General features: G+C 29.6%; 5 protein-coding genes and 1 pseudogene across 5 annotated transcripts; 3 read left to right on the top strand and 3 right to left on the bottom strand.

Moving 5' to 3' along the window:
* Positions 1-2,576: 2,576 nt before the first annotated feature.
* On the bottom strand, positions 2,577-3,710 carry LOC132940117 (probable DNA-directed RNA polymerase III subunit RPC6). The gene has a single exon (XM_061007540.1). The coding sequence runs from the start codon at positions 3,640-3,642 to the stop codon at positions 2,683-2,685; it is 960 nt and encodes a 319-aa protein (XP_060863523.1). The 5' UTR covers positions 3,643-3,710; the 3' UTR covers positions 2,577-2,682.
* Positions 3,711-3,913: 203 nt separating this feature from the next.
* LOC132940119 (proteasome subunit alpha type-6-like) lies at positions 3,914-7,900 on the top strand. The gene is made up of 7 exons (XM_061007545.1): positions 3,914-4,073; positions 4,149-4,243; positions 5,324-5,405; positions 5,492-5,647; positions 5,723-5,901; positions 5,987-6,081; positions 7,530-7,900. The coding sequence occupies exons 1-7, from the start codon at positions 3,998-4,000 to the stop codon at positions 7,585-7,587; spliced, it is 741 nt and encodes a 246-aa protein (XP_060863528.1). The 5' UTR covers positions 3,914-3,997; the 3' UTR covers positions 7,588-7,900.
* LOC132940055 (uncharacterized) lies at positions 7,844-8,599 on the top strand (annotated as a pseudogene).
* Positions 8,600-9,856: 1,257 nt separating this feature from the next.
* On the bottom strand, positions 9,857-11,366 carry LOC132940121 (ubiquitin-conjugating enzyme E2-17 kDa). The gene is made up of 4 exons (XM_061007547.1): positions 11,098-11,366; positions 10,907-10,987; positions 10,643-10,847; positions 9,857-10,264 (listed from the first exon to the last, which is right to left on the bottom strand). Exons 1-4 carry the CDS (start codon positions 11,139-11,141, stop codon positions 10,139-10,141), a joined length of 456 nt encoding a protein of 151 aa, XP_060863530.1. The 5' UTR covers positions 11,142-11,366; the 3' UTR covers positions 9,857-10,138.
* A 1,867-nt stretch (positions 11,367-13,233) lies between these two features.
* Positions 13,234-18,913, top strand: LOC132941987 (CD82 antigen-like). The gene is made up of 5 exons (XM_061010269.1): positions 13,234-13,564; positions 14,648-14,842; positions 14,913-15,086; positions 17,253-17,459; positions 17,780-18,913. The coding sequence occupies exons 1-5, from the start codon at positions 13,499-13,501 to the stop codon at positions 17,930-17,932; spliced, it is 795 nt and encodes a 264-aa protein (XP_060866252.1). The 5' UTR covers positions 13,234-13,498; the 3' UTR covers positions 17,933-18,913.
* A 161-nt stretch (positions 18,914-19,074) lies between these two features.
* Positions 19,075-26,646, bottom strand: LOC132941985 (protein abrupt-like). Its single transcript, XM_061010267.1, has 4 exons — positions 22,636-26,646; positions 22,366-22,548; positions 21,832-21,978; positions 19,075-21,769 (listed from the first exon to the last, which is right to left on the bottom strand). Exons 1-4 carry the CDS (start codon positions 22,819-22,821, stop codon positions 21,347-21,349), a joined length of 939 nt encoding a protein of 312 aa, XP_060866250.1. The 5' UTR covers positions 22,822-26,646; the 3' UTR covers positions 19,075-21,346.
* Between the last annotated feature and the right edge of the window lie 135 nt (positions 26,647-26,781).

The following is a 26,781-nucleotide window of genomic DNA, read 5'->3' on the forward strand; positions in this document are numbered from 1 at the left end:
CCACACCATAATTTTTTAGTCTGCGATTTGAGTGTGAAAAACGTGCGACAAGCTCGAAAATGATGTGACACCTTGATTCGTATGAGAATTGTACAAATTATACAACTAGAGTATTTATTTTTATATTTAAGATAATGTTGTAAAAATAAGTTGAATAAACCCTGATTTTGAAGAGAGAAAACTAATTAAAAAAATATCTTCATTGGGTCATCACACAGAGTACGTTATACTAGTTATTTCATCCATTTCAGAAACCTGAAACACCCTGTATAAAACAAAATATCAAGTGTAGGCATTTACCATCTTGTTCCATAATCATCAAGATTCAAGGGCCCCACGAAAAATATTACCCAGGGTCCAAAAATACGTATAGTGCCGCCAAGCCCGGATTAAGGATCAATTGATTGGGCCCCCTTTCAACTTTAACTTAATAAGTTTAATATTATTAATATTATATATAATTGTATTATTACATATTAACGACTTTATACTATTGTATAATTTTTTACTAAACAAAAAATATACAGTGTATCCTATGTCATTGTACGCGGGTTTTTTTTAACAATTTATTATTGATCGATGATATATAGTTACGTTAAAATAAAAAAAGACGTGTGTTTCTTTATTTTTTACAGGCAATTTTTTTATAACATTTTCAAAATTTTTAAACACAGTTGTACCAATAATAAAATCGACTTTATTTTTTCAAATAATAACCACTATATTATATTTTTATGGATTCCGGAAAAGCTTTTTTTCTGAACATTTTGACAGTCAAATAATCAATTTTGGTTCGCTAGGTTATCAACTATGGTCCTCTAAAGTTTAGTATAGTAATATGCATTAATACTTTTAACTTAAATACCTAATTTACAAGAGCTAAATAATTTTTTTTTGAAAAATATTGGACGCTTTAAAAAATATATTTTGGTGATAAAGATGGTCTCCGGGACCGTGCCCCCCCTTGCCACCCCTCCACCTTAATCCTGGCTTGAGTGCCACCAGTGGGTACTATATGTATTATAACTGCTAAGTTTAAAATAATATATATATATAAATCAACGTTCATAGTTCATACACAATAATATGTAAATATACAAAGGTGGGCAAGTCAGTGGATATTTTAAGGAATTATACAGGGTGACATTAAAAAAAAATTTTTCAGTATTAAATATTATAGAGAACATTACCTATATCTAATAATATGATCAAAACTCACAACACATAAATAATTACAAATAATTCATGAGTTAGGTAAAATAATTCTTTTTATAATTACAAAAAATTAAATCAATATTGTTAACAAAAGTTAAGTTACTTTTAACTAACTTCACTTCAATAACGAGTTACATTTTTTTCCATGTTATTGAGTAACTTATGTCTTATGAGTTAATTTATTTTATTGTCACGTTAAGTTAATTATATTCCTAAACCACAATTTGGGTTGAATTGAATTTTAAAAAAATAAGTAATAATAATCCAAAATATTATATATTATATTAACTAATAAATAATAAATAATAATTTATAATTATAGTTATTATATTGAATATTCACAGAAATTCGCAGAATATTAATAATATTACACCAATACGTAATAACATGTATTATAAAAACTACTATTTATAACCATTGTTAATACATTATACGTATTATACTATGCAAGTATATTATATATTATGTCAAAAATTAAACTTTAAAATTTAAATGCTTATAAAAAAAAAAATTGTGACTGGATTTTTAATATTTTTTAAATTTCATTGTAACAATATAATATTAGGAGCCTTGTATTATTTTTTAAAGCTTTTTAATGACGGTAAAATTATTGTCATTCATAGAAAAAAACTAATTAATTTGGAAACTGAAAATGTCGGTAAACATATCAGAATATTTTGAAAATTATTTCGTGAATAGAAAATGCGAATACAAACAACCAGTGAAAATTCCATGCATATAAGGTCATTTGTTTTAGTGTATAAAATCGATTTTTTCGTAAACCGATTTTGCGTTACAATTTCCGTTTTTCCTTAATTTGTATGTGGTTTTTCCCAAAGCGTTTGAAAACTATTGGGAATTTTAAACTTTCACTTCCCGAATGCACCAACTAGATTCACTTTCCCATCGAACAAGCTGAAACTGTTGAAGAAAATCGATACGGTTTTAATGTCCCAAACCGCGGTGGTGACAGACACAACAATTTAAAAACTTAAAAATAAAAAACACACATTATTGTAAAATCAATACATTTATGAAATCTAAAAGAACGATAAAGGATCTTGTATTTGTATACAAGCATTTAAACGGATCGATTGTTGATGCCCCTATAACATCTTTGAATTTTAAGTTTCGTGTGACAACCACAATTTCAAACTACCCAGCGCAGCATCGCGTATTATTATAATTACTTATTATATCATATTTTGTTAGTTGTTACCTATTATTTTATTATATTCTTCATTCTTATTTTATTATCCTCGTCCTTGTTTACCAAATGTCTAATTTTTATCTAATAATTCATATGCTCAACCTAAGTGTGACATGAGTTATATTTACTAAATAAATGAATGAATAAAAAATCTGAAAATGTAAGTTTAATCATAAAATCATTATTTTAATAATAAATAACAGATATTTAGTTGAATACACGGGTGGTTACATAACACATAACATATAAAAACCATGTCAAATTGTAGTCCAAATTTTCATATGCTTACAGTTTAAACAATTTAATTGATTAGCATCGGAACATCGTTTTATGACTGGACAGCTACCGCAAGGCAAAAAACTCACAGCGTTTCTGCTCAATAAAGTTCTAGTGGAACGGTACTCTAATTTTCCTTCGGAGTTAACACGCTTTGCGGCCAACCCGTCATAGACCAATAGGTCGAGTATGGATATTATGTCCTCTACGGTGAGTCTCACTTTGCTGATGCCAGTTTTCGATATGAATTCCAGTACCCTGTCGGCAGTCGCGTACGACGTATTATACTTGACTAACGGACTGCGTATAGTAGTGTTCTTTAGGGCTTTTGACTTTTTCGCTTCCAAGAACTTGAAGCTGTGTTTGGTGAGTATCTCGATGAACTCTGACTCAAATTCTTGATTAGAGTACCACGCGCCGCCTGTAATAGAGCTGTCCGGTTCCAGGTCGAACAACATGTACACGATTTTCCTGGCGGCTGCCACCGACTTGACGGCCTTGATGGCTTTTTTCGTCTCCAGTGACTTGAGGATCTTCTTGAGTCGTGGCAGACCCAGGTTGGACTTGATGCGCACATCCCGGATCCATATACCTTTTCGGCCCGAGTCACGTATCAGATTGAACACGACCAGTTCCTCGGTGTTGGCGTCCCCGGGCGTAGACGCTGTCGGCCCTTTATACTTGTACCTAAGGGTGTCCTTTACCTTGTGCAGTGTGATCGCATTGGAGGTGATCAGCTTGTTAACCACGTCTACGCGTTCCTCGATCGTCAGCACGGGACAGGCCCGGATGAGATCCTCGTCGGATACTCCCTTGTTGCCGGAGCATTTGATGATCTCGAGAACGCGCTGCTCGGCGGTTTCCGGTTCCCGAGCTTTCTTGGCCACTGGTGCGACATCGGACAGGTCATCCCTGTGACCACGTTTAACGGCTGCCGACATCAAAGACGGGAGATGGACAAATAGTGTTGAAAGCAAAACTCAATTTGAATGTAGTTGTTATAGTAACTATTTGATAATTGATAAGCACAATTTAAGATATCTATAATCTCGCTATGATAAAAATATAAAATACAGCCACTACCAACCATTAGATACTTGATATTTGTCAATGTAACCAACACAAACAATAAACAATAAACTTTTGATGATAAGATAATGTTGAGGTTATGTTTCATAGAGAATAATTTTGAAAATCATCCAAAACAAATATATATTGTAAATTCTTCATTGTTATTTAAACTAAAATAATAAGTTTTTTTTTTTGCAATTAATAAATTAATAAACAAATAAGAAAATGTCTCGTGGAACTAGTGCCGGTTTTGACAGACACATAACGATATTTTCTCCAGAAGGAAGACTTTATCAAGTTGGTAAGTCAAAAGTTCGAATAAAAATATATTGTACCTATGATAAATCAACCTAATAATTTTTATAATTTCTTTTAGAATATGCCATCAAAGCAATATTACAAGGTGGACTTACATCAGTGGCAATCAAAGGAGTTGACGTTGCTGTAGTAGCTACACAGCGAAAAGTGCCAGTAAGTGTTTACTGCTATTAATAAAATAAAATAATCAGTACTAAAATAAATTGTAAAAATGTGAGCCTTTAAAAGCCTAAGAAAATTTTTAATATATGTTGTTTAATTATACCTAAGTTTTTTGGTTGCATTATTTTTTAGTGCTTTAAAATCTCTGCAAGAATAGCGACTCCTGGCTTTAGATTCTCGAATTAAACCTTGTAATGATTAAGAATCCATACATTATTTATTGAAACAACCGATAGTGTTATAGATAATTAGATATGAATGGTTTTAATTTTCATAAACTCTTAACTCAAACCTTGCTTAATATTTTAATTTTATCTGAACTACCCATTTAGAAATATTGGTTGATATGAAATCAATAAATCAATAGCTTTTCTGTAGGTTAGTCACTTAATAGCTAATATACCCCCCCCCCTTTCTACACAGTCCTAAAAAAACTATTCTCTTCAATAAGTAGGATATTTTTTGCACTCCATGATATGAATCCCTTAACTGTACTGATGGGCAATAATATCGATAATTCGATACAATGTAGATATTGTATTGGGAACTAGTTTAATCTTCAACTAGCTAGGTAAAGCAAATTTTTGAATTAGTAATTATTTTTTTTAATAACTAATAAGTAGGTTATAATATTTAAAGTGTTTATTTTCAATGCGATATCGTACAATTGACAATATTGTTATACAATATCAGAAAAATCAGAACGATGTTGATACACAAAATTATATTGTTGCCCATCACTACTTAATTGTAAATACATTAAATACAAAAAATACTTATTATATAGGGACTGTTAGACGTAGATATAAGTCAATAATTATAACTGTTTTTTTTTTTTTAAATAATGATTTCCAACTATTTAAATCTTAGTTTTCTCGATCTGCACTAAACTAGATTATGTGTACATAACTACCTACAAATATAATTTATATTTTTATTCATGTTGGATATTCAGAACTATATTTAAACTAATATCATAAATATAATTAAATACATTAGTATTATTAACACATTATTTTTAGACCTAGAAACTTCTTCTTTACCAATATTTTATTCATTTCTTCTTTTCAGGATAAATTAATTGATCCTAAAACTGTAACTCATTTGTTCCGGATTACAAAAAACATTGGATGTGTTATGACTGGAATGACTGGTAAATGAGAGTTCTAATTGTTGTGAAAATTAATTTTAATTTTACAAAATAACAAACATGAATTTAAATTATTTTAATTTTTTTAGCTGATGGTCATTCTCAAGTGTATAGAGCTAGAGCTGAAGCATGTGAATATAAATACAAAAATGGTTTTGAAATGCCTGTGGAAACATTGTGTAGTCGTATGGCTGATATTTCTCAAGTGTACACACAAAATGCTGAAATGAGACCACTTGGATGCAGTAAGTAAAAATTAAAATAAATAGTAAATGTATGCAAACACTGTATATTACTTAAATTATGTTTTTCATTTCAAGGTATGATATTAATTGGGACTGATGACAGAAAAGGACCTATGGTGTACAAGACAGATCCTGCAGGATATTATTGTTCATTCCATGCTATTGCAGTTGGAACAAAACAAACAGAAGCTAATACTTATTTAGAAAAGAAATTGAAAAAAAAGAAGGAATACTCAAAAGATGAAGCTATTGAAGTATTAACATTTTTTATTATTTCCAATATAACTTTGTACATTTTGTTACATTTGTTTGACAGTTTTTTTTTTAAATACATTTTAGCTGGCCATATCCTGTTTGTCAAACGTTTTAGCTGTTGATTTTAAACCTAGTGATATTGAAGTTGGTATTGTAACAACCGAGAACAAGCAATTTGAGTAAGTTTGATCCTAGTTATAAAAATATGTGGGTGTGATACCAGAAGTTATCAATAAAAAATTTGGAATCAACATTTCATTAGAATAAGCTTTTCTTTTTTTATAATTGATAACTGTGTAATATTTTATCAGTTTTCACTATTAAAATTGTGAAATAACTAAAAACTAATCCCTTAAGTGAATTTAATTCTATAATTTATAGTTAAATTTATAAAAATCTAATTACTAACATTTTGAAGTGATATGAGTTACTATGAGAAATCTCTAAATTGTATTTTATATTATATCTCAACCAGATTTGATTCTTTTCTATAATTTTATTTTATAAATCATTGAAATTTGGATGAATTTCATAATTTTTAAAGGATTATTGTACTCTTGTGCGTTGTTCTAACGCATAAGATAGCTAATTTCATTTACAGAAAAATCCATTTTAGCCTATATTTAATAGCAGAGAGATTTAACTTATCAATTGTAAAGTTAAGCATATTAACTAGACCTTGTAAGCAGAGGTGTTCATTCATTCATTTTTTGAGAGTATACTAAATTACTAAGCCTTACATACCTATAACTTTGTAAAAATGTCTTGAGAGTATGCGGCGTATAATATGTATACCCTACTGGTCGAACTTATTAAAAATTAATTATACCCATATATGTTGATCATGTGAGTAATCTTTAAGTTCTTAACACCTTTAAACTTTATATACTAAGTAAAGTAGTTATCTCTTTATTAGCAAACAAAAACATACAATTTTCTTGATGGAGAAATAATGAAAGTAGAATATTATTATGCTGCATGTAATAATATAAAAAGTATACCCAAACAAATAGTGGTAGATCACCAGGTACTTAAAATTGTTAATGTTGCTCACTTGTTGGAAAAGATTGGCGACCCCTGTCCTAGAGATCATCCCTGCTTATAAGGATTTTTATAACGTTTTAATATTGAAGTTATGACCATTTTAATTTGTGAGTGAATTATGAGTATTTAAACTTATTAAGTATTAATGTTCAAAAATTCTCAATTAAATTATGAATCATAACTTACTTAAAAATGTAAAATATTATTAAAAACCAACATGAGAACATAGATAATGTTCTTACCTTTAAATTTATTAATAGGTAAATTCTCTCTAATATTAAAGGTAACCCCACACAAATTGAAACTGCTCATTGCTGAGCTTACATTTTGGTATGTTATACATTAGTAAGACAGAGCCAATACATAAGGGTACAACTCGTAATCATGTGGAGCATTGGTAGACATTAGATATATTTATTATTATTTTTGAGGGGGGAACTAAAATTGTTCCTATGATTTTATTGAAATACCCAAGTATTTCATAGGAAAGTATCGAATAATATTAAGGACGCTAGCCACTCTCCACCCAATCACCGAAAATTATCTGGAGTACACATAAGTAATTTTTTTTTTTTTAACACAGGGTCTTAAGTGAACAAGAAGTTGATCGTCATTTAACTCAAATTGCTCAAAGAGATTAAGCAAGTACATTATAAATCTGAAGGTATAATAATATTGTATTATTTGTCATGTAATACTTAAAAAATAAATAATAATAAAAACAATAATTCATTATTTTGAATGGTGAATGTTTTCCTTTCCAATAAATTAATGTGTTTTTTTTATTCAATAAAAATATTTGTATATTTTATAATTATAAACGGCTTAATATATTTTTATATACTGGCTTTATATAACCAACCAAACAATTATCTAGTGTATTTATAAAATTCAGCTATGATTGTGTGTTTTATTTTACAACTATTAAAATAAAAACTTTTAAATAATCCACTACTCATAGTTTATACATTTTTTTTTATTTTTGAGTAAAAATATATGAATATGTCTTCTGACAAAGACTGGGAGCAAGGATAGATCTAGTACTCGATCTGGATCAGTCGCCATACGTCAATGTTTGGAAATCAGATGGATAAAGTTGTTTGCATTGCAAATAACGATTCAATCAACATCAAATTTTTATATTATACTGCAATGTTAAAGAAATTTGCACCCAACTTGAGCAAAGAAAAAGATAAAGAAAAGATTATGCCTTGAATCAGGAAATCGCGGCAGAATATGCAACAGATAAGTTAAAAGATTCTTTAAAGTTAAGTGCAACAGATATCTTTTCAACATGATTTTGTCTATTCTCAAAGATAAAATGTATGGTATATTTAAGTCGATTCCCCCTATTGGTCCTCTAAAATCACCCAATAGTTTTACCAATAGCTACTATTATTCCATTGGCTACGTGGGAAGCCGATAACATGTGTGAAGAAATGTTAAAGGACAAAGATATTAACCCATCCATTTGTAGCATACACTTCAAATGTCCCGAAAAAGAAGATGGCGACGACCCCAAGGTAGTTATAGATTCAACAAAGAAGATAAGGACCAGTTGGCTGAAAATGCAAACGTCTAAAAGAAGATGGGAGCTCAGTAAATTTAACCGGTAAGGTAAATTTTACAGTTTTAAAATTCGAGTGACCACTCATTTCAATTGTTTTCATATGCACAACAACGCTTTAGTGACATCCATATCTACACGATGCATGGTATAAATATAACTGGTTACATACCTACTTATATTTATATCATGCACATGAGATCTTCCAGCAAATAATTATTACTAAGACAATTTTTAACACCGTCATCTCTGATTTACTTTAAACAATATTTTTAGTCCAATATTACTAATATAAGAGGTACTAAGCACCCCCGCCGTTTGTACGACAATACATACTTATAATATATATATAAATATAATAGGTACTTGTAGTAAGGAGTGGACGATTGGTATATTGGTTAAATGATTAACTTAGTTATAAAAATGTTATTGAGTTTGTATTAAATTTACTAAATATTTTATTTACAAGTATTAAATAATTTATGTTAAAATTCCCATCTCAAGCGGTGTACGCACGGAACGATTATATGATGGCACTACTGGGCTAGTTATACGATTGGCGACTCACCGGAACGTTTGAACATCTTCCACCTGATGGACCACTGGAATATTTAGGAAATTCTATGGAAAAATTAAAAGCCGATTATCCGTTAACTGTACCCACACAGTTTAATGTTAATAAGTATTTGTCTGACCAACTGAAGCCAGCTGACGGAGTTGCCTTTTGGTGAAGTTTTTGGGTAACACTAACCGGCTAATAAGATTTTATTACCAGCAGAATTCCGCCGATTAAGTGGTATATCCACAAATTATGCTATAGCAACATTTTCATCAACACTTTGTAATATAAGATAATATTAAATAAATAGGTAGTTTACTTTTTTGATATAACAATTCTTTACTGAGCAAACTTACGAATTTACATACAATAATAAATTAAGAATGATAGGTAAAAAAAAATATGTGGATTTCTGGAGTCTGCAATTTTTTGTTCACGGTGTACACAATACATTAGTTTACCATGTCTATCACAAATTTTAAGGAGTTAAGGATGATGGCGCAATCAGAATTTGTCTCAAATTAACTTCCAACAAAAAAAAGATCACCAGGTAAAGTAGTTGTGTCCCTATAATCTTAAAAATTAAAAATCAATATGATCATTTATGTGTTAAAAATTATAATTTTTAATAATCACTTGGCGAATTGGTTCTTAATTAACAAAAAATTCTAAAATATAATTGTAAATAACAATCTTAAATGAATAATACTTACAGTACTATCAAGACTAGACATATCATCAGAAAATAGAATTTTGGAACAAATAATAATTAAACAAAACTCAATTCATTAAATGTTTCTAATAGATTAATCATTTCAAACATGTTTAATCATTTTATTTTTAAATTATATTATATATTTATATTTATTATGTTAGTTTTAAGCCACAAAATATAACAATGGTTTACCAAATAAAAGAAAAATTAAATTCATAAAATAAAAATATTGAATTTTTGGAAATGTAATAATACATATTATACATATACATAATATATATAAATATATTTATTTTTCTTCATATTTGATAAATACTAAAGATGAAAATGTTAAGCACTTCAAAAAAAAAATTAATCAATGAAACTCTGTTCTACACAAGCCTTCACTCTTTTTTCGTATTCCCGTCGATTTTCCTTGTATAACTGAGCGGCCATCGAATTGGCTGGCGAATTTGGATTTGGATCACTGAGTAATGACTAAATATGAAAAAAATACAAAATATGAAAAATCTGTTAGTTTATATATATCTACTTTATTAGGCACCTTTTTATAAAAATAATGATTTTTTATCAAAACTATTTAGGAATAGAGAAATAAAATTAGCAAATGGCTAAAAATAATTTTCGAATGATTTATTGTTATTATTACCTAAATTAACTATGGTATTTCTTATCTTTGCCATGACAGTCACAACAGCAAACAATATTATAAAACATGCTATTTGTTTAAATTATAAGATTAAATACGGTCTATAATCATTAATCTATTATATAATATGATACCAAAAAAGGTGTCCAACAAAGTAGGTACAACTATATTAAATTACGATTTTTTTTTTTTTTTTTAGTAAGTACTTGAATTGAAGTCAGTATGGCAGATACATCATATGTAGGGCTCCATCTATTTTGTAAAATATCTAAGCATATTCCACCATCTGCATACACATTTGGATGAAACATTTTTGATACAAATCTTACTGTTGGTGCTTTATTTGGATATTCTTCAGTAAACTCAATAGTTAATTTAAACGTACCATCTTCAAATGGTGTATCATGTGGCCTAGAAAACATTTTAAGCTGGAATGTTTGTCTTTGTCAACACAGTAGATATAGCTTTACCCAAATATAACAGCATTCCAAATCATAATATTATTGTCAGTAGGTGCTCCACTTACACCGGTCGGCGGATCTTCCTGCAATCTAATATCAATTAGGTTTTAGTAACAAATCGGACAGTAAACCAGTAAAAAACAATGAGATTATTTTTAGTCGCCCGATGATGCGATGTGGTGTACCAATAAAGTTTTTACCTTTTGAAATCTCTCATCAATCTTCTCCTAGCTGGCGTGGACATTGTTGACAGATTATTACACACAGACGTACTACGACGAACGATCGATATGACTAACGGAGAATAACACTGTCCAACGGCAACGATACTGTCAACTCCAAAAGTTCATTTTCCGCAATCCTTTAGTCGTACTATCTATTAAAAACACTGGCGTTTTTTTTTCTCTCGACAAAAGCAACGAGAGACTTGGAAACGACCCAAGGTTGTTATTGTCGTCTTCAGTACGACTTCGCACCCGTACTTATCATAAATCGGAAACTAACAACTACAGTGTTGCAAACCGAATCCGCCAAGTTGACAGTGATCCATCCAAAAGTCGTGGTAACCGTGGTATACGGAATAGTGAATGCCGCCGCCTTTCCGCTCCCTTAGAAAGCTCGCGGGTCACAATAAAATAATATTTCATAAAATACAATATTGTCACGATTTCTGTAATAAGCCCGCTTTACACTTTACAGCACGGACAGAGATTTCTGACTTATTGAAAAAAATATGATGAACGTAATAATATATTTATTACGTAATTTTATTTTTACGTAATTATAGATTGGTACACCATAATAATATATTACCTACGGTCCTATACAACGAACGAACCATCATCACTACGTATAATATATACTGCGAGTTTATAATTATAAATAAGGCCATTATAGCGAAAATTACTTAACATCATAAAAATTACTGAAATTGTATGGCTATTGGATACCGGCCAATTTGTCCGTCAACGACTGCCCATTTAACTTCAATCGGACCGATCATCATCATTGTATTGAAGCGATAAGTATAAGACTTCTGGAAAAGTAAATTAATTCGACACGAAGTCTACTCGAGATTGGACGGCATTTTTCAAATTTTGCCCCCAAAGTTCCATAAAGTTGATTTAAATTGTTTGAAAAATTTCAAATCTTGTAATAGTGTGTAAAGACATTATTAAACAAAACTGAAAATGTGACCGGACCAATTTCAAGTAGACTTCACAATGAACTCAAATTAGTTTTCAGAAGTCTTTTCGCCTCAACAATGCGATATGATCCGAGATCCGACCGATTGAAGTGAAATTATTAGATGTTATTGACGTATAAATGTACGAACAGTAGCCGTTTGAATCGACCTTTGCGTGAGCGTACAAGAGTCACCCACAACAATGATTTGGATTGGCGAGATGACAGGTGGGTGTAAGAAGCAACAACATTCACACTAATGCTAATTTACTACGCACACAACGACAATGCTTAACAGAGAAAAACTAGAAATTGCCTAACTACAACTCCTTAATTACGGCCAGTACGCAATAGTTATTTCGAACGATTTATTAGAGAAATGACAATAGTTTGTATTGAATGTAGGTACCATAGGCGCAAATAGGGAATTTCAATGGGGGGGGGGGAGGGCTTCAGCTCTACAATTTTTTAACAAAACATTAAAAGTTGAGTCTTTGTCCCCATACCTTTAAATGATCCAAAATAATCATTGAATTATTATTTTTAGCTATAATCACCATTCACCAACAGCTGTAATGTTGCAAGATAAATGCTTAATTAAATTTAAAAAATCACAATCATAGGTATAAAATAATAAATGAACACAATTTTATTTTAATTAATATCTACAGAATTAAATTAATTCTTTTTGGAGTTTTCGCAAAATCATTAATTAAGACCGCTGACCGATTACACATCAATAGTTATGTAATTTTCCATACTATAAGTAAGCCCAAACCACTAAACCGAAATTGATATCTATAGATATTGTCTACATTATCGTGCTAAACATAGACATTTTATTTCACAAACGCACATACACAATCTATACAATTTTGTACAATAAGTATATAGGATAAGGGTTAAAAAAACATGGATTTCTTGAATAAGATGACACCCATTGGCAGTGGCGGACTGAACTTCAATTTTAAATGACGCATTTTCTATAAAATTTGAATTTTATATTTTAATGTCGCCAATAACCGTTATAACACGGAATTCCGTGGTTATAAATTATAACTTACTTATAATAATATCATCTCAATCCCCCCCTCCCCCCAATCCCGACGCTGTAATCAACACACTGATGTATTTATTATTGTTGTTGTTGTTGTTGTTGTGATCTAGACAGTGACAAGGGACTACAGTTTACAACACAGACTATTATAGCCACTAGTGGACAGATTAGAGACCGATAAGATAGTAAGATAATAGAATTAGATAGCGAATTTGACGAGTGACGGCACATGACCATTTAAGGGAAGCTCGATCTCGACGCTCGAACCTGTCAACAGAGGCTCTAACAAGTTAAGCGTCGTTGTTTTCGTCGTCGTTTCGGTTTTGATTTGCGAACGCGATATCGTTTGAACGGGTGAGATGGCGTTGACCGGCTGCTATGCGTTCATGAAACACGTAGTTACCCTACTGAATATCCTGTATCTGGTGAGTACCGATCGTCGTCGTATCTAGAGATCTCACCGTCATGGCGGACACGATGCTCGTTGTCCGCGGGTACTGCGGTAAATCGCGTCTGTAGTCGAATGTTATTGTCACGATGACGTCGTCGTGCCCTCCGGAAAGTTTGATATTTTCATCGCGCTTATGGATGACGAGATAATTTTATGCCGCACACGGGCGATCGGTGTTATTATTATCTGTGTTTTTTTTTTTTTTTGTTTTCATTAAGTTCTACACGATTTGTATTGAATGGTTTTAAGCCCATAAAATCTTAAATACTTTACCCAAATGGGTTATAATTGTGTGATATGCGGTACAGAGATTTTTTTTAAATGCAAAATTGATGTCATATTTGGATCACGGCTGTTGCTTTTATTTCAATATTTTTATCTTTAATTTTTGTGACAGCAGCTTCATAATTATTTATAACTATTTAAGTCTCTTGCAATAATGAATGGTTACAAATCTAGCAATGAATTATGATAATTGTACACGTTATAAATTGTTCTTAATTTGGTATGTAAATATAACAGGTAATATAGGAGGTTTTGAATGAAGACATTAGTTATGGAGGATTTATCTATACATAATATATATACCTATATCTTATTTTTTAAATACAGTGGAACCACGATAAGTCAAAATAAATGCCGTTCCCTTGCCTAATCTAACCTAAGCTACCATAACCTTAGTAAGTCGAAAAAATTTGATTTCCCTTGAATTTTGACTTATTGAGGTTCCACTGTACTTGCCATCTGAAAATTAGTGCATAATATACTTCTATATGTATTATACTAACTCTATGCCTAGTAATTGAACTGGATTGACGTATAAAACTTCTTAGGTTATTTAGGTGACATAATAATTCAGTGACGTACAGAGGAACTTTAAGAGCACACACAGTTAACAACAGTACCCACTATCTTCCTCTTTTTTTGATGTGTAAAAAAAATAAAGTTTAAAAATTATATATGTGCTCTTAAAAATTAAAAAAATCATCTTGTAGACCTATAGCAACTCTTTTTAAAAAATTTTAAATATTTATAATTGTTTATTATTTTATTTCAGTCTTGTGGCCTATTATTAATGCTGCTTGCAGTATGGATGTGGGTAGATCCAACATTTTCCCTAAGTATGGTACAAGATGAAGCCAGTTACTACACCGGTGTATATCTTATTCTATTTGTTGGAACATTACTTCTGATCGTCGGATTTCTTGGTTGTGCAGCTGCAATAAGTGAATCTCAATGTTCACTCGTTCTTGTAATATAAAATTAAAAAATATTTGTATATGAATTTTATTTGAAAACATAAATTGGTGTTTTTATTACAGTATTTTTGCCTGTTACTTGCTGTACTTGTGGCCCAAATATCAGCTGCTGTGTGGATGTATGCAAATAATGATAAGTTAGTAGAATTAGTTCGATATACTGTTAAAACAACGGTTCAATCAGAGTATGGTTCAATTGAAGGCCGTACAGAAACATTTGATGCTATACAGAGTGGTGTAAGTATTAATTATTTAATAAATAATATTAATAACTTTTTTAAATATAATACTCAGCATCTGGGCCATTGACTGACATTTATTTATTTATTTTGTACCAAATTTTTTGTTTTACTTTACAATTGGGTGCTGCTCTGCTTTATAGTATGTTTTGGGTATACCTTGTCATTGTAATCAATATGTTAAATTTATTTGAATTCATTCAATTATAACATAAATCATTGCAAACGAAAAACATTTCTTAACAGGAATGATGTGCCTTTGAAAAATATTTTATAATTTATTTATATTACTATTAGACATTAGTTATACAATATGTTGAACTATTGGTACTTTTCTGTTATCCCTACTACCGTTCAATACCGTGACTACTGAATTCTGTTATCTTGACTACTATAGTACTATCCCCCCGATACTACCAGCCAGACTATATAGTTCCGTCTTTTAATACATTATAGTATAATACACATGAATTGCCATTTATTTTAAAATGTATATTAGTATGACGTTTATTATCAGTTATCACATAAATTATCACAAAACGTCAAATTAAAAATTATCATAAAATCGATATGAAATACACATATATATAAAAATAAAAAAAAATTATCACATTTACAAAAGTCTAAAATTCTATTTTTGGCGACCAATTTTCGAAAATATTTTTCATTATATTATCGAATGGATCTCTTTTGATGTTTTTTCTTCAGATAAACTCTGCTAGATAGGACTTCAAATGATGGCGTCTGAGTCCCCTACACTTTTTATTTCTCCATTTAGCGGAGCCCCAAAGATGTTCAATATGATGAATATGAAGTAAAGTTATAAGTATGATTGACCGTACCATACGTGTATCCAGTTCTGGTTAGCTTGTGTGTATCATATCCACACCAACAGTCTGAATATAGGGTTATACTTACCATATGCGCAACTAGGGTTAAAATTCTGGGGGGGCTAATAAAACCATTTATTAAAAATAACCTATAGGAGGCTTATATCTAAATCAATAATGGGTATTTTTGGGTAGCCCCCCCCCCTAGTTGCGCCAATGATACTTACCTTTATATATTGTTTAACTGCAATAATAAAAGTGTTTCCTTCACACAATTAGGAACTTGGATTACAGTTAGGAACCGTGCAATGACTCATATTTAAATGTTTTTCACCTAATTTAGCGGAGGTTAATTCTGCACAGTATTGTTAAAAAAGACATACAACTACTTTCAACCCAATTACTTATATGCATATTAGTTTTATACTGACACGTAACATTTCCAAAAAAATTCATTTTTGCCAATGTATAGTTTTTTATTATGAACGTTTTTATATTCAGTGTCTTGGAATTAAACCCTTCTCTTGAAAAATGTCAAGGGTATCTTTTTCACTGTTCGGTAAACTCCAAAGATCCATAGTTATTTTAAAATTTATAATGAATAAAATAAAATAATATGTTAAGAGGACGTTGCAACCACACATTATGTTGTCTCCGTCTTTCGCACGTACGGCATAGCAAAAACGTTTTGGCGTGGGAAAGAACCAAGAAGGTTACAGTCATAACTAAGAAACAACATTCTCACCACATATAAAGGAAAACTTTGGCTGTGCAATATCGTTTTTATTTTTTTGATATCACTTATACGAAAAAAGTTCTTTTTGTTTCAAAATCCATTATTATTTGTGTTTTTCAAACTTTAATAACACTGTTTTTGAAGTTCCGATAACAAAAAAATAAAAACAATATTGCACAGCTAAAATTCTTCTTTTTATGTGGTGAAAATTTTGTTTCTTAGTTATGACTGTAGCGTTCTCAGTTCTTTCCCGCTCAAAACAGTTTTTGCTAAATTGTACATTAGTTAAACGGAGAGACACATGCGGGTGCAACGTCTCTTAACAATAGTGTGTATACGACAGAAATTACTGCAGTCGGCAACAGGTAATCAGCATCGGTGTGGTAGTCGAGACAACAGAAAAATACCCTTATAAGTCAATTCCAATGTACAGTAATACTTTCGTTAAATAAAAGTATTGAGTCTTAAACATGTATGATATATTATGTAGAGCATAAATTTAATATCATATATTAACCTCTACATGATTAATGTTAAAGTATTTAATTATATATTTATATTAATATTAGTTAATTATAATTTCAAATGTATGTTACAGTTTGAATGTTGTGGTGCATCAGGCCCGTCTGATTGGGCTGGGAGCAAATATAATAACCCACAGACAGAAAGTCTAGGACTTGCAATAAGTTCTCCAGAACAATCATATAAAATTCCTGCTTCTTGTTGTAAAGGTGATCCTAAACAATGTTCAGATGCTCAAACTGCTGTAGCTTCAGGACCAATTTCTGAATTTATTTATTCTGAGGTATGAAATTCATTGATTTAATTTATATTTAGATATAAGCAAAAACATAGGTAATACTAGGTATTAAGTATAATACATAACATAGCAAGTTCGTCCATTTAAATAAGTTTTTGAGTATCTTAAATAACTAATATAACTTATGAGTATAACATTTGATAAAAATTATTATCCTTTCATTTTTAAATCATGTTAACTAAAATTCTATTATTTTAAATAGTTGTTACATTAAACAGTTTTTTCTTACATAGCCATTAACAATTTCTTAATAGCAAATTATATCTAATATGTGACTTATTTTAAAAATAATTTATTATTTCCAGGGATGCACTGAAAAATTGTTGTATACTTCACGAAAGAGTATGATTTTATTCCTTGTATTACTTGTGGCAATTGGTTCAGTTGAGTTCTTTGGTTTAGTTCTGGCATTAATATTGTGTTGTGCTATAAGAGCAGTCAACACATACAAAAATTAAATCCTGATGTCAATTTTCTATAAACTTATACATAAAAGCTTTAAATGTATTCTAAAAATATAATTTACTACTAATTATTAATTATCGTCAATTTTATTAGTTTGTCTATTGTTATTGCTTAATGATTCAGTGACTAACATTTGAATTAAAATAAGTAAATTGTTTAACTTTATCCTACTCGGACAATGTTAAAGCAACTATACCCCTTATGTGTGTTATCCTTACATCACTATATGCGCTCCATCTTTAAGTGTTCAAATTGAATTTAACATCTTCATTTTCTATTACATTAGTGTGCAGACCATTTTTTTACATCACAAAATAACGATTTGTAATAAATAGAAAAAAATCCTTTATATATATTATAGATCTACAAATATTTATTTAATGTATCAATTAATTAATAATTATATGATAGAATTCAGTATCAGCCTCTTAGAACCATAAAAATATATAAAGTCAAATCATTTTTTTTTTTTATATTTATATATATAACGTGTCATAATATTTAATATCCTTTAATAATAACCCATGACTGTTATTATTATAAAGATTTTTTTACATGTGTGTTCTTGTGTTTTTTTTTTTAATATTATTTATTGTTATTTTTTTTTATAGAAATTAGATATTTTAATTTTACTTATAATACATACGACATAACAAACTATTTATAAATAATATTAAAATTGTTCTATAATTTATATTGTGCTTTAAAACTCTAAACAACATACATTGTATAATGACAACATGCCATCATAGATTTTAAGTGAGTCACTTTAGTCATGTAATTTTAAAATTGATTTATTTTTGCTAATTTGAGCTAATATTAGTTCCTAGTCTTTATTGGTTAATCTCTTAATATTGTCTGTATCAAAATTATTGATCTGTTAATGATAGTAGTAGTTCAAGTTGTTTTGAAACATGTAACAAAAATATTTAACAATTTAGATTTAATTACTTTATTTATTGAAATTTATTATTTTATTAAAATCAAATAACTATAATATTAGTATTAATTATAAATACTGGTAATCTGTTCATTTTTCTAATAAACTTGACTATATACATAGTAATATGTTACCTGTTAAATTTGATTAAACCAATTTTATTTTTCTTACTTTATTTGTCCAAATATTCTTGGATATCTACTACTCTGCTTCTAAAGACCACGGGCCAACTCATAGGCGGGGGGGGGGGGGGTGATGGGGTTTAAACCCCTCATCCTAATTGGTGGTTTTTTTGTGTGCTGATAGCCAACATACCCTTATATATGTTCCTAGAAATTATCTACAACCCCCCCCCCACCCAAAATTGAATATTTCCGAGAATTCAACTGCTACTTACATTGCAGCATTATGTACATATTAGTTATTCACGTACCTAAATGTATGGGTACCATTAACTTGTTTCATGGTTCAAGGATTTCTTTCCATAAAAGTGATTAAGGACCAGAGTGTTATGATGAGATTATAATGATGATGATGATGATGATAATGATGTTGTTAATGATGATGATGATGATGATGATGATGATGATGTTGTTAATGATGATGATGATGATGGTGGTAAATTTAGGAATTGTATATTATCATATATGACATTTGCCGTGATGGATTGTTTGAAAATAAAAATGTTTTCTTTTGTTCATTTAATTCATTTCTCAATTTAATTTATGTCAAAAAATTGGTACAGTAAAGTAAACTGTATTCCTCCAATTTAAAAAGTAAAATAGAATATAATGTATAACTAATTTATATATTATATATTTTATACAATTTATTACCTAAATAATTTACAACTTATACAAGTAACTTTAAAGGGGTTTCAGAATGTAGTTCATTAATTTAAAATTTTTAAACCACATTATTAATATGATAATCAAGAAACATACAAAATAACTTAATTAAAACTATTTAAAAGTAAAATTAATCAACAATATGATACAATATAGGTTCACGATTCATTATATGACAAGTATTAGCTCAAACATATCATATTTTAGTGTAAATATGATATTTATGTACAAAATTCAAAATCAGATAAGCACAGGACAGCGACGGTTTTATGACATCAACTGGCTTCCCCAACCATGTTGACCAAGAGAACAAATCCACAAGTTGGCCGCCCGTTACTGAACATATTTAGAATAGATTATAGATTTTATATATATTTATAGTACAAAATAAAGATTAAGTCAACTATATTTCTGACTTAGTTATTGATATTTCTAGTATAGTTAGTATAGTTATAGCGGTTATACTTAATGATTAAATTAAGTTTAAATGGCAGACCAAAAATAATTTGTAATAAAGTGTGGGATATAGGTACTAAACAAGTTATAAATATTATGCCAAAATCAAATTCTGAAATGGTGGTCTTTAGTTAAAAGAATGGTATTCATAAAATAAAATAATCAAAACAATTTAAAAATATATTAAAATTTTTAACGTATACATTTAGCCAATTGATCATGGAATAATGTCATAGTTGGACAACTGGAGTTATGATTGTGTTTTAGTTTTTAAATAATCATTAGTTTTGAAATTGTATAATATAATTTTTTCTGGATATGTTCATAATTATTTCACTATCCAAATTCATTTTAACATATACATAAATCATGAAAATACATTGAAAAAAAATTAAATTGTTGATAATTGACTATGAAGAAATAATATAGCTTAGTTTCAGAGTTTCTATATACCTAAATGCAGTAAAATATTAGAATTAATTTTTAATTTTTAAATTAATATAATATAATAAATTATAATTAAAGAATCTAGATCTTTATGTTTTGTCTAGTCACTCAAAAAAGGGTTAGACATGTGATACATTGTTATTTGTTATTAATATATTAGTGGCATTATATATTTTTATTGGATAACGAAAAGTATCTAGCAACATTTTACATTCATTCTTAAATTGATTAGACTATGAGATTTAAATATTATAATATATTTGGATAACAAGTATTAGCACCATATTAAATGGTTTAATAAATAATATTAGATACAGGCTAAATATAAATCTTAGTTTGCATAGAAATTGTATAGCTACGATACACCTTGTAATACTTAATTTAGAGATCATTAAATCAGGCACATAGTCAGAATTCTATTCAAGAGAATTTGTTTTGATTCCAAATATTATAATAATTTTAAAAAAATTAAAAAATGTATATCATTAAAAGTTTTTTGAAGATAAGCCCTATAAACCTGCTGAACATGTGCCTGCAAAAATAGCATACATTTTAATAAAGAATAAAGTATTTACATTTAATATAATTGCACATAAAAAGCCAATAATTAATTTACAATAAGACACTTTAACCTTTTGCCTTTGATAATACTCAATAATAATACAATAACAATATTTAAAAAAAGCAACTTTACAGATTTTGTAATTTTGCTCTACTTAACGGGGATGTATACTTTGATCAAAACAAGTAGAACTTAATTGTTGGCTATTAGACTGTTCTTTTATTTGTATTCTCTGTTGGTTTTGATCAGATTGATAATGTAATGAATTTGAAGTGTAAGGTGTACCTGGGTCAGATGTATTTTGTACTTTGGATGGTAACATTTCATGAAAACTAATAAAATGCCGCCGTAGGTAAAGCTTATTTTTAAATGTTTTACCACATAAAGGACAAACAACACAACCAGGTTTATGAATTAATTCAATGTGTTGCCTTAAGTTAGATAAACTGCTATATTGACGTCCACACTCTGGACATGGTCGTGGATCCAATGAATGACACCTCTGTTTTTCAGGTTGTGTTGATGAAGTTGTTTCAGTAGATTGTTGCCAATAATTTGTTTCTATTTTCCTTCGTTTCTGTAATACATAAAAAATAATAATATTCATTTTGTTCACTTAATTACTTAATTACAACATACAATTATTTCATTGGGATTCACAAGTTGATTGAGTTGATCTAGTTGATTAGCAAATAATCCATCATCATGGTTATCCATTGAATCAATAACATCGTTTTTTGGCACATCTTGCTCAACATTTTCACATAATGAAGGCAAAATTGATGTCTGAAAAAGGTTTTGATGATTATAGTTTTTTATTTTTTATTTAATAATAGGTACACAATGTTAGCACAAAACTATTATTTAAGTATACCGACATATTATTCAGCATAACTATTTTTTTAATCCAACAGTAATTTTTTATGATATTGCTTATTACAGAACCAACTATTTAGTAGTATATATTAAGTGTATACTATACTCATATATTAATCAGCGGTTTATTGTCTTATTGGTATTGCAGCTTTATTACTGAGTTGAAGAAATTAAAAAGAAAAATGTATTTAAAGAAGAATCATATTGCTGTTCTTAAATTTGGCAGAAAGGAAATATATCATAACGTGGATGTATGAAGTTACTATCCATTGTTCAAACTTATATCTTAATACTAACTTCATTTTTATTGAATCCATTTTGAAATCCTTTTATGTTAAATGTTTTGGCCAATTTGAAAAACCTATCAACATTATTTTGATTCACGAGTACTTCTCCCAAATACATAAAGTCAACCAAAGTCTTCATGAGTTCATATTCCACGTTGTGCATGATAACTGTGACATGTTTTGACGGATTCATCTATAGATATTAATAATTATTGGCTACGATTAGCAAAGAACACATAATTCAATTATGATTAATTATTAAAACAAACGTGAATAATACCATGAGTATTTTTTTGAAATAAGGACTGCATGCTGATAAAATAACTTTGTGAGCTTTGATGAACTGATCATCGCAACATAACGTTACATCGACGAATTGTTCGTCGTTCCGCAGAGACACAAATTCGTTCGTGAAATGAGACGAAAAGTCGTCCCAACGCATGCTGTATTGTGTGGACGTGTTCATTATATTAGTTACGAATGGATGTACAAAATGAAATATTTAACCAAGGAACGACGGTACGGTCTCACCAACGTGTAGCACCTCGCAATGTCTCCTAAGTACTACGACTACAACAGTTTTCGGGATAATGACGACTATATACTACCGTAGTGCCGTCCGCTATAGTAGTATAATAGTGGCGAGATACGAATATACACGATTGATACGAAATACGAATACAAAATGTTGTTTCAAGATAATATGCATTATCTATGTTTTGAAGATAATTATTGGTAATTCATGGTTGGGTCCCAGATAAACAACACTTACTGCGGTGCGGCTATCAACGACCACAGTAGTGTTATTATCACGATATTCCTACCACAAACACGAAGCACAGATTAATATTAAGCGCAATAATATTATAATTGCAATTGTTAGACTTCATGCAGTCCGTGCGCGAAGACTGGATTATTCTAAGCAGTCAGTACCCCCATGTCGTTGTAATTTCAAATTATAGCCCTATGAACTAATGGACACCGCTTAGGTGTATAGGTCTATGGTTATTATACCTATGATTGTATCATATTCTTAAATCGCAAAATGGAAATCTATAATTTCAGTGATTCTTTTACACCCGAATCATTTATTTGGGTTTCGCCGCATTGGTGGAAATCGGGGGAGCTTGAGACGGCTTAGCCCCCCGCAAATGTCCTTCGAGCTCCTCATTTTATAATTTTGTAGGATCGAAGCCTCCCGCTCACATTGATGTTAATAACATTAGCCCCCTCTGAAATTGTAATGAATTTCTGCCTGTAGGTTTTGGGAGCCAGAAGTAAAAAGGTGGGCAAGTGGGTGTCGCTCGGCTGTACAGGACATTATTAAGGTAACAAGTAGGCCACTGTAATAGATTGTATTAAATTTGAATTCAATGATATAATATATCATTGTATAAGAAAACCGATTCTGAGCGAAGACGGTCAGTCAGCCTATGATATATTACCAAATAAGTTATGTAGTTATGAAGTTCACTCATTTGCGATTTTTATGCGTTCATGCATCACTCTAGTTTCATCGGCACAACTAGGGGGCTAAGCCCCCCCCAAATATCCCTTCTTGATTTAGATATAACCCCCTATAGGTTATTTAAAATAAATAGTTTTGTTGACCCCCCCAGAATTTTAACCCTAGTTGCGCCTATATCTAGCAGTAAACTAGAACTGCGTCTTTTAAGAATATTGAAATTTTTTTTGAAACTTATGTACCTAACCAGTGGGTAGACGGATGACCTAACAAATAAACTTATGTAATAAACCTTGTTAGTAAAAGTAACTCAAATATAATAGCTCCGGTTGCCAAACTTGAGGTCCTAGGGCTCGGCCAATAGGTAAGTAACAACAACATTATAAGTGTTAAAAGATTAAAAAAAAAAGACATGATAAACGTAACATTGCGCTCATGCGTAAAAAACGCAAATTTCCAAAGGCTATAACTTCAAAACTAAGTCCCACCGACAAATTCTGATTGCACTATTGTTCTTAAATATTTAAAATGAGTAAGTTCCAAAAAAATATGCATATCGAAAAATTTGCATGGGGTGGTAAAGTGCATTTTAGCCATTTTCAATCCTGAGCTATAAAGGTTAAACATTTTATACATTTTTTACTACAAAATAATTATTAAATTTTTAATTTGATACATTTTGTCAAAATTGGAACTTTAAATGCTTATTAAAAAAAAATTGTGCCTATGTATTTTTAATATTTTTCAACTGCTATTGTAGCAGTATATCAAGAGCCTTGTATTAAATGTTCACGCTTTTTGGCTCATCAAATAAAATGTTATTAATATTTGTAGAAAATTGTAAATAAACTAAAAAAATTGAAATTTGAAATTGTCCGTAAACAGTTCAAAATGTGGCAACATTTTTTTCAAAATATTATGATAATATATAGAAAATGGAAATAGTTAGTGAAATTTTAATGTATCTACATTTGTTTCTTATTGAATTACAACTGACAAGTTACAAGAAAATAAGAAAATCGCTACCTACATGAGAAATCGAGTGGATATGCAATGTTGTAACCTATGAACTTCAAACGCTCATAAAAATGTAATTTGACTTTTTTTTTTTGATAAATGTAGACAAACTTATGAAGAATTTTGTATTGCATTTTCAAATCTTATATTAAAAAAGAAATTTTTTTATGAATTTCTAGCTCAAAATAATTTACATATTTTCATAATTTTTACGTATTTTGTCAATATTGAAACTTTGAACGCTTATAAAAAAATTGTGACTGGATTTTTAATATCATTGTAACAATATGTTAGGAGCCTTGTATTAAATTTTCAAGATTTTTACCTAACAAATAAAATTTTATTGACATTCAATGAAATAAAAATTAAAAACATTTGAAACTGATTATGTCCGTAAACAGTTCAAAACAAATTAAAATTGTATCGTGTATAGAGAATAGTTATATACTTATATAAACAACCAGCTTAAATTTCATATATCTACGGTCATTAGTTTTAGAGTTACACTAAAAACGACTTTACCAATAACCGATTTTACGTAAAAATTCCCGGTTTTCCGGCGCTTTTGAAAATTAAGGGGAATTTTAAATTTTGTTATCCTCGATGGACCAACAATATCATCTTTTCCATCGAACATGATACTGAAGTTAATATCGAAGCATTATTTCGATTACTTATCGTGTTCACACATATCATTGTAAAACCAAATACATTCATCGCTCCGCTTAGGATATAAAAAAGCAAAGCTTGAAATTGTAATAATTTTGAAGACATATCATAAAGTTTGAGATAAAAATATTGAAAAACGGAGTACAGTGCAGCTTGTAGAATATTACTCTCTATCAGTTGAAAAATAAATTATCAAATTTGGTTGATTTTACAGGACATAATCATTATTCCTGAAGAGCGTATTTTTGTGGACAATATTACATTGGCACTGCCACACACAGTGCCTTAAAGATGGCCTCTGTTTTTTATGACCCTAGGACCACCAAGTTTTTCGCCATGCCACTGGTAGGCCCATCCATATCTTTAATATCTATGATTGTGAAATAAAAAATAAATAATTATTATAGAGGACTCTCCAACCACATATTATGTTGTCTCAGCCATACAGAATAGCAAAAACTGTTTTGTGCGAGACGAACCAATTTAACCAAATACCTACTATCTGTCAGTGGTGGTCAATGATTTTGTCTAAAGGGAGGGGGGGATATGCCGTATGCCTAATATTTTAAGGTAATCAGCTCTTAAGCATTGAAAAAAAGGCCACAGTAGGATATATCCCCTTCATCCTCCCCCGTTTGACCACCACTACTTTCTGTATTTATTTAAGAGCTACCAAAATTCCACAACACATATTGAAGAAGTTTGTGACGTAGGGTTTTTTTGGGCACCAACTATAATTTTTAACAATTAAATGAAAAAAAACTTAAAACCTCAAACTGATAACTTTAATTCTAATTATGTTTTCCAAATAAAAAAAAACACTGTCGATCAAAAATTCTCATTATTGAATTCTAAGACCATGCCCAAATATTAAACTTTCATAAAAACAAATGGGTGATTCTTTTTCGATGTTTTGACTCTGTCTTGCTAATAAAAGATTTGCTGTTACATCATCATTTCATTATTTCAAGTTACTACTTGTTGCCTACTGGTTTCTGGTTAAAGTAAAAGCCACAGTTTTTAAATAAGAGTAGCTAAAACAGTTTTTCTCAGCAGAAAATGTTGTATTGACAACATTAAATGGAAAAATGGAGGGAATTAATTGTTTGGTTTTTATTTTAAAATTTACCAATATTTTCCGCTCCAATGAACGTATTGATTTCATATTATTTTTTTTGTATATATACACGAGTAATATAATATAGTAGAAAAAATTCTTCGATTTCTAGTTTTAAGTGGTAACTGAGACCAAATTGGATCTAATTAATACTTTTG

Source organism: Metopolophium dirhodum, chromosome 3 (genome assembly GCF_019925205.1).
Source record: "Metopolophium dirhodum isolate CAU chromosome 3, ASM1992520v1, whole genome shotgun sequence".
NCBI lineage: Eukaryota > Metazoa > Arthropoda > Insecta > Hemiptera > Aphididae > Metopolophium > Metopolophium dirhodum.

What these genes read in the sequence shown, in the direction of transcription:
- LOC132940117 (XM_061007540.1), bottom strand. Translation starts at nt 3,642, where the DNA reads ATGTCGGCAGCCGTTAAACGTGGTCACAGGGATGACCTGTCCGATGTC.
- LOC132940119 (XM_061007545.1), top strand. Translation starts at nt 3,998, where the DNA reads ATGTCTCGTGGAACTAGTGCCGGTTTTGACAGACACATAACGATATTT. An exon ending in CTACACAGCGAAAAGTGCCA is followed by an intron (nt 4,244 to 5,323) that starts GTAAGTGTTTAC and finishes TCTTCTTTTCAG; the next exon opens with GATAAATTAATTGATCCTAA. An exon ending in TGTTATGACTGGAATGACTG is followed by an intron (nt 5,406 to 5,491) that starts GTAAATGAGAGT and finishes TAATTTTTTTAG; the next exon opens with CTGATGGTCATTCTCAAGTG.
- LOC132940121 (XM_061007547.1), bottom strand. Translation starts at nt 11,141, where the DNA reads ATGTCCACGCCAGCTAGGAGAAGATTGATGAGAGATTTCAAAAG. An exon ending in TTGATGAGAGATTTCAAAAG is followed by an intron (nt 10,988 to 11,097) that starts GTAAAAACTTTA and finishes AATTGATATTAG; the next exon opens with ATTGCAGGAAGATCCGCCGA. An exon ending in CCATACTGACTTCAATTCAA is followed by an intron (nt 10,265 to 10,642) that starts GTACTTACTAAA and finishes TTTCATATTTAG; the next exon opens with TCATTACTCAGTGATCCAAA.
- LOC132941987 (XM_061010269.1), top strand. Translation starts at nt 13,499, where the DNA reads ATGGCGTTGACCGGCTGCTATGCGTTCATGAAACACGTAGTTACCCTA. An exon ending in CTCAATGTTCACTCGTTCTT is followed by an intron (nt 14,843 to 14,912) that starts GTAATATAAAAT and finishes TTTTTATTACAG; the next exon opens with TATTTTTGCCTGTTACTTGC. An exon ending in TTGATGCTATACAGAGTGGT is followed by an intron (nt 15,087 to 17,252) that starts GTAAGTATTAAT and finishes TGTATGTTACAG; the next exon opens with TTTGAATGTTGTGGTGCATC.
- LOC132941985 (XM_061010267.1), bottom strand. Translation starts at nt 22,821, where the DNA reads ATGAACACGTCCACACAATACAGCATGCGTTGGGACGACTTTTCGTCT. An exon ending in ATTTCAAAAAAATACTCATG is followed by an intron (nt 22,549 to 22,635) that starts GTATTATTCACG and finishes TAATATCTATAG; the next exon opens with ATGAATCCGTCAAAACATGT. An exon ending in ATGGATTCAATAAAAATGAA is followed by an intron (nt 21,979 to 22,365) that starts GTTAGTATTAAG and finishes AACCTTTTTCAG; the next exon opens with ACATCAATTTTGCCTTCATT.